The sequence below is a fragment of the Chironomus tepperi genome, unplaced genomic scaffold, assembly GCF_022539635.2.
Source record: "Chironomus tepperi strain 1889 unplaced genomic scaffold, CSIRO-AGI_Ctep_v1 contig_343, whole genome shotgun sequence".
Lineage (NCBI taxonomy): Eukaryota > Metazoa > Arthropoda > Insecta > Diptera > Chironomidae > Chironomus > Chironomus tepperi.
Window position 1 is genome coordinate 101,501 of NW_027226465.1, and position 12,312 is coordinate 113,812.

Consider the following 12,312-nt stretch of genomic DNA (forward strand, 5'->3'; position numbering starts at 1 on the left):
TTAAAATAAATATAGTTTCACTCTACATACCAAATTCTGCATATAGTGGCTCATAATTATCTCTCTATAATAATATTTCTAAAACAAACATTTCATCACTAAATATTCTAATAAGCTTAAAATCCACGACTAAAATTCACCCCTTAAAATTTCTCAGAATTTTCAATCAAAATTCCACCTAACGTGAATAAAATCACATTTAATTTTCACTATATATTGCCATAAATTCTATTCAATATATTCAAATATTGATCATAAAATATGAAAAAAATATTTCAACAGGCTCTACATACACGAGTTTGCTAAAATACACACACACAAAAACTTATAGCTTTAGGCATAGAAAATTTTACATTGAAAATCCGCAATTGTGCTGATTTTTTTTTCTGCTGTGAACATAACTTGTAGAATACAAATCAGTAGGCGGAATTGAGTGTTTATAGCTTTGTTTTTATTTACTAGGATTAAAGTCACTTAAAGGCAGTGCCATTGTGTATAAAATGTGGCACTTAAAAATACTCTTTTTGAGTTGAATTGCAAATAAAAAGCTTTAAAAAGGAACTGAGAATAATTTTTTTTGTTGCTTTAAAATTTTTTACGTTCATGAAAAGTTTATTGGTGAGTAAAAGCTTCTTTTATGCTTTATGGAAGTAAGGGAGTGTTGTTGGGTGTTGAGTGGTTAGAGCGCATTTTAGAATATGCTTTAATTTGGACATAGATTTTCATGATTAAGTGTCGTTCTTCTTTTTTCTTGATGTGGGCTTCTAATGCCTAGGCTGAGGTAAAACTGACAAAGTGGCCTTCATGGACATGTATAGTCTCAAAATTTAGCACAATGCTAAATTACGTGATGCCTGCAAGGGATCTAACTCAAATTTACTAGCTAAGGTAACGCGAATATAGAAGAATGAACGGAATGCTGCAAACAAGGTTCAATTTCTTCTGTACTGATCATTCATGGAGTAGGTAGACTTAAACTAAGTTTACTGGATGCTATGGCAGGGGTTATATTAGGTGTCCCTCTATGTTACTTCAGTTGTGTGGTGATATAGTCTTTTTAAATACCCAAGCAAGCAAAAAGCAAGATTTCATAGTACATAAAGACCACTGTTGGCGGCAGCAATCTCGAACAGCACACCGGGTCCGCCAGACCACTGCTACGTTGGCGTATTAACTGAAAGACATTAAGCTTCCCTGATGTGTCTATGTCTACTAATTTCGATTGTCGCCACATCATGCCTCTCAAGTATTCAAATCCTTCCTTTTATCGTCACTAAAACTCTCCAAAACTCGTATAAATCCACATTAATCATCTCCCAAACTGCCACCAAATTGCCAATAAATCTCCTCCAAAAAATCCATTCACAGCACAAAACATCAAGCACACAAATAAAAAGCTCTCAAAAACATCAGCACTAATTTGAATACAAAAAAATTATAGCGGAAACAAGTAAGTACGCCAAATATGTCACACAAAAGAGCCAACAACAAAACGAGACAAATTTATGTCGTGATAGTGAATGGATGGATAGTAAGGAAGTAGTCAGAATAGTCATAATATTTAGTAGCATTTATTGAAATGAAAAGGAATGAAAAGACACAAGGAAGTAAGATGAAGGATAAAAGAGAAAAAAAAAAGTATCAAAGTAAGTAAGATAAAGTTTATCAGGAAAAAGTTTATTGTCCACACAGATTTTTTTTCTTGCTTTTTTATTTTTGGACGTTCAATAAGAAGGAAAAGTTTTTATGGATGTTTTTAAAGGATTTGAGTATTTTTTTGGGGAGAAATTGGGAGAATTTTTGCTGTATTTAAGTGGTGACTAACTTATTGACGGGGAACATTGTAAGAGCAGATTTAGTAGGAATAGCTTAAAGTAGAGCACGAAGTCTCCTCAGATTTTGTATGGAAATGTCTATTCAAGTGGACTTTTCAGACTTTTTATGATATTTGAGTTCTGGATTCAAGTAAAGTCTTAAACTACGATTCTGGAAAGCACACTACCTAGGAATGGCCAAAACCGACTCTAATCTCACGCTAAATTTGATGAAATCCAGTCTTAGACCAGAGGCAAGTCGACTTGGAACTAGATTTTCGGACATTGACGTAGCAATGTCAGACGTGCGTCGCTTGGGAAAGAGTCAAAATGTCGATTTCGTAAGTAATTAGAATCATTCATCTATTTGCCATTGGCAATCAAATGGCTACCAAGGAGCTGTATTTGCCAAAACGGTTGCTAAGTACTAATTTCAGCATCCTCAGTGCTGCCGTAGAGACAACAATTCAAAGTGTTTCAATTAACTATGAAACATTTGTTACTAATTGACTATTTATCTCAGTATTAAAGCTATCTTGGAAGGAAGCTGTCGATAGAGACAACACTACATTTGTTATTGGCAATTGGCAGGCGGAAGCCGGCGATAGAACCAGCTTTAGGCGACATCTGAGGGCGGCCATGGATCACAGTTGATCTGTAAGGCCAGCGAAATAAGTATTAAAGCTATACTTGCCTCAATTTGGATACAATTGTATAAAACTGATTTAACAGATGACAAGACAATATCCCAAGCAGGCAAAGAGCGTGCTCTCGATAGCAGAGCAACGCTTACGAGCATGCTCATCTAGTAAATTTAACGTAAGCAAGATCTTTATGCTAAATCAGTTGTAAATAATCTTCAATTTTTCGTGGCACACCTTGGTAGTAAGCCTCGATCGAAACCACACAAAACATACAGTTGATGGCATTTTCGAAAAATTTTGATGGCACCTAAGTGTACACATAGATTGCTCACCACTATGCTTAATTCCGCAAAGATACAAATATTGAAGCAACTTGGTCATCAACCCCGTTCCAAACATTAAAATCTATCATGCATTCATGCCCAATATCCAAAAAATCACCAAAAAAAAAAAAAAAAACTTACAAAATATCCATAAATCTCCAACCAAAATCACCCTAAGACGACAAGCTCAAAAGAAGAACAAAAAAAAAATCTTTTTTAAAAGATTTCCAATCGTGAATATAAAAAGCAGCTCTCGAAGGCGAATACATCTCCACATTTAGTTTTTGTACAATTTGAATGAAATAAAAAGGAAGCAGCAAAAAATCTCACAAGCCCACTTTATTCATGGCATGAAAAGGATTCTGCTTCATCTCTTCTTTCATTCCCATTGTTTATTGAGAGATAATGATGAGGTTTTTTTGGCTTCTTTTTTTCGACTGCTCAATATAGTTTTTTATGTATTGTGAACTTCTTCATTCTCAATGCACGCCCCGCACAACATTTATGTTTAATACACAGACGGGGTAGACAGGAAAAAAAGGCCAAAGCCGCACAGACATAGGCAAAAAAAAAGTTCTTTTTGTTCTCTCCTTTTTTTAGTCAGTTTCTATAAAAGAAAAGCCGCATGTACATTGAACACAGAAAAAAAAAGTTTTAAATATGATGGAAAAACTAACTATATTCAGCTATATTCATAAATTTTTTCTTCTGTGCCAAAAAGTATAATTCATTTTTTGTTCTTCGTTTTTTGGGGAGGGTTTCTTTGCTTATGATGTCAAATTACATTTCTGTTAAACATTTGGGACAGACAGAGGAGATCGAGGAACTCAATTTTAAACATAATCCAGCACAAAGATAAAGTCATGCCGGACAAGGGATGGATTGTGGATCTATCAACCGATTTAGGTAATTGGATAATCCAAATTTCAAGACATCAACAAGGAGATTCAGATGAGGAAGTAAGGCTAGATTAGACATACGCATCATAAAAGTAACGTCAGGGAGAATGTCAATTTTGAGACAGAAACACAAGTTTGCTATACTATTCTTGAATGAAATCCATTTAACCCACTAGAAATTGGCGAGCAAGAGCTTCAAAAGCTACTTGACGCAGAGCAGTGATGAAAGAATGCCAGTTCAACGTGTTAACTGAGAATTTGTATAAACTAGGTGACAGAGCCAGCAACAGTGTCAGTTGGAAAGCTTTTTGTTGCAATCTAAGCTTCATATATTTGCAATAGTAGTAGTAGTAGTAATCCAAAGCTTATCTGCATCACAGCGCATAATCTGCTCAAATAAGTTGTGTGGATTAGTCAATTAGAAACCCTTTTAGCGTCTTAAGTTCAATGCTCATGTTTGCTCTTGTTCCAATTTTTCAGTAAGTTACAATATATCCAGCTCCTTTCCAGTAAAAACCACTCCACGGAGAATTTGCACAGCTCTCATATTTTTCTTATTCTAACCACATCATTCATGACCCGCGTTCTTACCGATTCTCGGAATTCATCATTAAGTTGCTGTGCTTAGGAAGCCATAGTATTTAAACTTCCTGTAAAGTTGTATTAGCGATAAGGATGATGATGCGAGTCGAACCCGTGAATTCAAATTCAACACCAACTTTTGTGGCCCCTTCATTGCCAATTGAGCTATCAAGGCATTTGAGCTCTACAATATCCACTTTGATATTATAGAGATATTAAACAAATTTCAATTCCAAACTACAATAGCTTCTAACCTCAAAAATTTCATAAAATATCTCAAATTGCATCTGCATCACTTGTAAACGACCCCTCTGGAATCTCTATCTTTTTTGTTCATTCAGAATTTTACATGCTAACTGTGGACCATAAAATTGTTATTTTTTTTTTTCTTCTACGATTACATGATATCTAAATTTAGAATTTGTGTTAACCCATTTTATAGCTGGAAAATTTGCATATTTTTTTTTGGGAGCAAATATTTCATGCTCGTCATCTTTCTTGTTGGATTAAATTGTTCGGCAAATTAAACATTTTGTTGGATGTTGGATGAAATAAGGAGGAATTTTGAGAAAAAAATGGGGTTTAATTTGATTTAAAGCTATAGAAGATGATGTAAGAATTTTTAGTATCATTTTGAAGAATTCTTCAATTTTTGAGTCTTTAAGTAACTAAAGCTGTTGTTGAGTCGTCTTTAGGAGGTATGGATCTTGAGAATGATTATAAAATGCAGTCAGTTAGAGCAGGGATGGACAATCTTTGTGCCACGGCTCACTAGGGTGTTGCCAAAAATGTTTGAAAATGCCATTAACCGTATAGCATGTATGGTTTCGATCGAGGCTTACCATCAAGGTGTACCGCGAAAAATAAGACGTTGCTCACATATGCCTTAGAGGCTCAAACGTGCCTAAGTAGTTTGACCTCAAGTATTTCCATAAAAATCACTCAAATCCTAATTGAGTTCACCATAGTTAGTTAAGAATAGAATTAAATTTGTATAAAATTATATACTTCGCAAGAGCCAGCAGAAAAAAGTTGCACTCAAATTTTATTAGTTTTTAAATTTGCATAATATTATAAACTTCACAAGAGCCTGCAGAAAAAAATTGCACTTAAATTTTAATCAATTTTAAGCAAACTAAACTCGATCTAATATCCCAAAAACTCGATTCCATTTCTTCAATGTAAAAATTCCTTACATCCACAATCAAAAAATTGCAAGATAAAGTTTCTGTTGGCAACAAAGAAATTAGTAAAGTCGTATAAAATACTAAATAATCCCACAACATCATCCTTCCTTCATACTTTGTCTCCTAACAACCCCTCATGTTGTGATTTTTGTTAACTTTTTTTGGATACTCAATTTATGTAAATTGTGCTTAAAGTCATGAATTTCAATTTATGCTCAAAATCTTTGAATTTTATTACTGTGCCCTTGAAGGTAAATTCATAATTTATGGGAATTTATCCCTTTGTAAAGGAATATTCATAAAGAAAGCTTTATGTACCTTAAATGGTCAAAAGGTCTAATCTGATAAATTCCTTTAAAAATCATTAATTCAATAAAAAACTTGAAACATGTAGCAAGAACTGTGACAGAACATGATGAAAAATTGAAACAATCTGTATCATTTCTACATCCTAAGCTGTAGATTTTAAAGCTTTAAAATTGTCTGAACAAATATGAACTTTATATAATAGCTTCAGGACACATTTTCTCAGATATATAAAATAAAAACGTGATCAAACTATTGAGTAGATATCTGGCAATTAGTATTAAATATTTATAAACTCAAATGGATCTTTGAGAATTTTTTTTTTTCTCGAGAAAAATGTTAGCAAAATAACTTGAGGATATAAAATTTGATTTTTTTAGTGATAAAAGTAGAGTATAGAAGAGTTTTAAGGATAGAATGTTGATGATGTAATCTGATAAAGTGTGTTGAATGTCTTCTTGGAACATTTTATGGATTTTTGTTTTAAAATAGATGTTCAATATTGAAGGTTTGTGAAGACAGGATTCATTGAATCATGGTAAATGTCTACTTAAGCAGCACATTGTAAGCGTAAGGGTATCGTAATCGTAATAGCGATAGAACGAGGAAGGACCATAATTTTAACCTGATGGCTGTATTTCGTCTCATTTTTGAGGTGAAAAATTAATTAAAATTAATTAAAATAAAGAATTTTGTATAAAAAAGTTGACTCGACTTCATATCAGATTCTAGTCGACTTCGAGCTTTGACTCAATCCAAAGGAAATTATTAGCTCAACTACATTAAACTGCTGAGGTTAATTTCATTCAAGTGTGATTAGTTATCCTTAGAACCGGACATTTACTTACATGGACAATTGTCTTGATACTATGCTTTCTCGAAATCCCGATAGCGAGAGCGCAACGCAACATGTTGTAAGAAACTGCTGCATTTTTATATTGACAGCTAGATGCGTAGCAGCCCTAACGGCATTGTGATGGTTGATTTCATTTTTACGGCAAAATATACGGTGTACCTCATTATGCCACTCAATATAGTAACTTCTGTCAAATCGACATGAATCGATACTTAGACTTGGATCAAATTGAGTCAATTTAAAGTCGTAATAAAGTAGTATAGTAAGAACTTACTATTAGTCGTAATATAGTAAGCTTAAAGTTTCTTTTTCTAAGCATGATTAAGTATAGTTTAAGAAAAACACCATTAAACTCTACAATGAACACAAAAATCATTGTAAAAACTTTAAAAATTATTTCTTTTAGAATTTTAATGAACTCTCTTGTTTGAGATGTACAACAATCTCTCTAGAACAGTAGTTTGCAACCTGAGTAATGCTGCAATTTCCACAACATCATTGCATGTCCCTTTTAGGGATAAATCGTCACAGAGAAGTAATGGAATTACATCAGACCTATTAAAACTGTATTATGGCAGAACATTGAGAATTTTCGTAAAGCTTAAACGCCAAAAAGCCAACAAAACATCATCTTAACCCTAACAAAAAACCGCTTATCATTAAAAATACATCTCAATTTATAATCCCAAACATAATCATAGATTTTACCAGTTTCCATAAAACATCTGATGAAATCATTATTTCAGATTATCAACAAAAAAAAAACACAAAGACATTCAAATATTTTGAGAGCAAACAGATTATCATGATGAATTTTACGAACGAAGAAAATAATTCCTCAGCCAAGTCATGACTGGCAGAAAAAAAAAACTTTTTTTTTTGTTCATCTTGCTCGAGAGTCCAATCGCTCAATACGATGAGGAAAAATATATTTTCCTTCCTTAACCATCAAAATTCAGTCATGCGAACTTTTTTTTTCCTTCTCTTTTATTCATTTCCGTACAGAATTTTTGAGGATATTTTTATGGAAAAAAGAAGCTTTTATGCAATCGAATTTTCATCTCACAACTGCATTCAACCCACATAATTCAATAATAAAAAAAAAAAGTCGACCAAATTATGGAAAGGCAAAAAAAAAGAATATTGGAAGATTATTATTCGGGGATATAATAGTAATAATAACGAGCAGGGTTGTTTAATCTAGGATTGTAGACTATAATTTTGGCAACTTGTATAATAGGGCATGGCCGTTTAGAAATTCACACTCAGTAATTTGAAGTTAAAGGCATTTTTCTCCTTAGTTGGACTTTTTAGGATCACTTTTCATAGTTATAATTGTAGAAATTCATAAAACCAACATTTTGGCATATAATTTGCTATGATTAGTGCTTTAATTAATGCAAAAATTCAAAAAATATCTCAATTACTGAGTGTGAATTTTTGTTCCATTTTTAAAATTTTTCAGAAAAATTAATAAAAATCGCTAAATTTATGTGTTTATTATGATTTAAAGTGTGGGAGCATAAAGATTTTATGTTCCTTTTTAAGATTAGATTACTCTACGGAAGCAAATCATGCTTTAAATTAGTTTAATTAACATAATTAGTATTCTGTTTTTGAAAAAAATTATTTTTTTCCGTTGAAATTTTGAAAAAAAATGGAACGTTATTTGCGGCTAAGCCCAATAAATTTGCTAATTTTAGTTTATTACTATATAAGCTATCAAAATGTACCGGACAGCATATTATCTAGAGCGCTAGTACGTAACTGTAAGAAAAATGTCATTGAAGGGACAGAAACACAAGTTTGTTACACAGCCTTTGGATGGAATCCACAAGGGAAAAAGCAACCAGGAGCTCCAAAAGCTACTTGGCGAAGACCAGTAATGAAAGAATGTCAGGTAAACGTGCACGCAGAGAATTTGTACATACCATGTGACAGGGTCAGCAACAGAGTCAGATGGAAAGCCTTCTGTTGTAACCTAAGCTCCATATAGGAACATGGTTGAAGTTAGTAAGTAAGTAAGTACATAACTGAATTTACGATAAGACGCGAAGTAGCCCTGAGGGTTCGCCACATTGTGTTACTTGGATTAGGTCCGGATTACTTTACCAACGTCAAAATAATTCATAAAAATGATGAGTCAGTGTCCTCGTGGATCTGACGGCTGATTTTAATACAATTGATATCTATTCTATTTCGTATGGAATTCGTGTGTTGTTAAACATTTGTTCCGATGGATAAGGTCTTTAAATCTGACGTTATAGACTGACATTCTGACTGGCAGAAGATCAGCTTCGGTCATTATCTGAGGGCAACCTTAGATCACAATGATGATAGTAAGTAAATATCCAAATGGCATACGTCGAGTAATAGATTTAAAATCTAGAACCTAACTGACTGACATTAATTTTTGGCAACATAAAAAATACCTTAAGCTAGTCAGATCTTTGAGATCCAGAGCTGCATTAGAGCGATTTAGTCAGGATTTTTGATCGAATAAACGATTTGGAATTGGCAAAGTCAATTAGATTAAGCAGCATTAAAACTAAATTTACAACATTATTGACTGCAGTTTGGATCCTCAAATGTCTTTAATAAGTAACCTATCTACAACAAAAAGTATCATAATCCGAAACAAAAACTACAACTTAAACATTCTTTTGAGTATCAATTTTCAATAAAACTGTAGATTATAATATGCAGCTCATGCTATTTTATAAAACCTTATAATAGCTTAAAATCTACCCAAAATACTTTGTTCAAGAATTAAAGGATTAATTTTTCATACCTATTAATAAACATCTTCATAAAGATGAACCGTATGCTGTACATCAGCACAAAACTCTTCAACAAATGTAGAACAAAATTCAAATATTTATTTAAGATTCTGTCCATGTTCAAAAATTTCACAAAACCACCAGATTGACAGGTTTTCAACCCAATTTAATAATTCAATCATGACCTAAGTCAAAATCAGACTTCATTCAACCAAAAAGTACGAAAAAAGTTTTTTATAAATATTTTTCCACATCACGTCACATTCCTTTCAAGCCAACAAACAACAACCCTGACATACCAAAAAATATATTATTATTAAAAATTGAGGAACTTACTCGCTTCATCTTCTATATTCCCATAAGTTTTCTCGAACAATAATCCCAACAAGAGTAACTTTATGCACATTAACATTTGCAACATATTTACACAAATACAAAATTTCTTTCCTTCCACTTCGTGTTTTTTATTCTGTTTACTTCCTGCTTAATTTCTTGTTGCTATATACATTTAAAATATTGTATTTATTAGAGATTTATGAGATTTATTTAAGATGATTTTATGATGCTGGATTCATTTAAGGGAAGTTTTAAAACGGATGTGTATATATTTTTGGAGTTATTGGATGATACGGGATGATGATATTATTTACATAGATTCCGAGATTATGTTGAATTAAGGATGAATAATTGTTTTACCATTTTTGATTAAAATTTTTTTCATATTTTTTAAGTAGATTTATTAAAAGTTGCAGTCTTTTATGATGTTTCGTATATTTTTAAACTTTGTTGGATTTACTGTATTGTTTGTAGGTATCAGCACATGATCAAATTTTCTGTGTAATTAGCAAATATCAGTTTAATTATTCACAGTTTTGTTGATTTGTGATTTTGTTGACTTTTGTTAATTATTGATTTAAATTGAATTTCCCAAATATTTGAACAATCTTTAATCAAATTTAAATGGAATTTAGGTAGCAAAAAACTTCAATTTTGTTGAGATTAAATAAGGTTCTGAAAGATAGAGTCGGTTTTAGACGTTCTCTACTCTTGATTTAGTGAAGAAATTAAGCATTTACGATAACACTAATCACTGATTTTCGAGGAATTTTCAAGACAATTTTGATTAGCTTGATTAATAAGCTTGTCATTTGCCAGAATTTCACAATCAATTATTGAGATTTTAAAGATTTGTTCTTCGCATAAATCATGTTCTGATGCAAATTTTTTCAAGATTTGAAAATTGTCTGAATGAACTTGAATTTGTCAAAATGGATTTGATTTCAAAATTTTAAGGCGAATGTCTTCATCAAAAATTCTCAAAAGAAAACAAAATTGTCAATTTTTTTTTTGTTGAATTAGCTAAATTTTGACACGGAATTTAAGAGAAATTCAGATTTAAAATGTCAATTTATTCATATTTTATCTTTCTTGACATTCTTGTAAATGAAATTTTGACAATTTTAGAATATTCTGATGATTTAGATTCTAGATTAGATTTGAAATTTCTTAAAATTTGTTCTAAATTCTTCTCAAACTTAAATTGGCTCATCAAATTTATGATGAATTTGATAAACTTGTCTGATTTTCTTTCAATTTTCCTTGACTTGTTAAATTATCAATCAATTTAAAAAGTTTGTTCGAAATGAAATTTTCACGTTCATTCAATTCAAATTTCATTCAAATTTTCATTCAAGTCATATTTCATTCAATTTATTCAGATTTCTCGAAATGTCAATCGATTTGCACTTTTTGATTGAATTTTTTACAAATCTTTTCAAACTCTTTCAAATTTCTTGAATGAATTTAAATTTAAGCAAATTTAAAACTCTTAGAATTTTATTAAATTTGCTCGATTTTCAGTCAATTTGATGAAGTTAATTTCAATCTCTTGTTCAAAATTCATTCAACTTTCAAATTCAAACTCTTGTGAAATTCTTTGAAATCTTTTTAAATATCTCAACTTCAAATCAATTTCCCAACTGCCACAAACCAATCTTCTTACACAATTCTCCAAACTTTCACTAAATCCCACAACTTCCAATTCAAATTTCCTTTTTTTGCTTTCAAACTTTCAATTTCTTGATTATCTCACAATAAACCCTAAATAAATTAGATTTTATGCTAATCATATAGGTCTTAATTCAGAATTTCTCGCTTTTTTTTGTTTACAATTTCTTCATTTTATGTTCAACTTTTTCATTATTATTGTGCCTCATGAGTTTATTTGTCTTCTTCGTATGCCGAAAAGTTGCTCATTTTAAATTTATTGTTTTTTTCTCACATATATAGGCATTTGGTTTATTGTTGTTTGTGGATTCACTTTAATTTAAATTGTTGAAATTTTCATGTTTTTATGAGGAAATTTTTCACAAATTTTGAGAAATTTTTGTTCAATTTTACATTTAGATTTTGAGAATTTTAATTCATTTTATTCACAAATTTCAAAACTTTTCAATCAATTTTGTTCACAAATTTCAAATCTAATTTTCTCACTCAATTTATTTACATGTCATCGCAACTGCCGACAAGTTCTTTCAATTTTTCATATTTTTCTTCATTTTAGTCGACGAAAAGTTTCACATTTTTCACATTTCTTCATGTTTTTATTTCCATCAACATCAAGCTTCTTATTCCACTGCATGTAATTCACACCCGAAAGATTTTTTTTTCTTTATTTATTTACATTGCAGCCGCAGACACACCAAAAAAATATTCCATATGATTATTATCTACTTTTTTTTGTGTTATTTATTCCTCTCAAACCAACAAAAAATAATCCGACAATCAAAACTATTCTCCGTCTAATTTGGTCGATGCGTTTCGAGAAACTGATAATGTTTGACATATTTTGACTCGAAAGTGAACCGTGCTGTGGAAGTAAAAGTCTTTCACATACCCAAAAAACATTAATGTTTTAGATT

General features: G+C 31.3%; 1 protein-coding gene across 1 annotated transcript in view; it reads right to left on the reverse strand.

Moving 5' to 3' along the window:
- LOC139093839 (neural cell adhesion molecule 1-A-like) overlaps nt 1-11,789 on the reverse strand; it is a 46,163-nt gene extending 34,374 nt beyond the window's left edge. Inside the window, exons 1-2 of the mRNA XM_070644689.1 lie at nt 11,394-11,789; nt 9,728-10,224 (exon numbers count right to left, since the gene is read on the reverse strand). Of these exons, the coding sequence (XP_070500790.1) occupies nt 9,728-9,812 (85 nt within the window). The 5' untranslated portion in view covers nt 9,813-10,224; nt 11,394-11,789. The remainder of the gene's footprint in view (nt 1-9,727; nt 10,225-11,393) is intronic.
- Nucleotides 11,790-12,312: the final 523 nt, after the last annotated feature.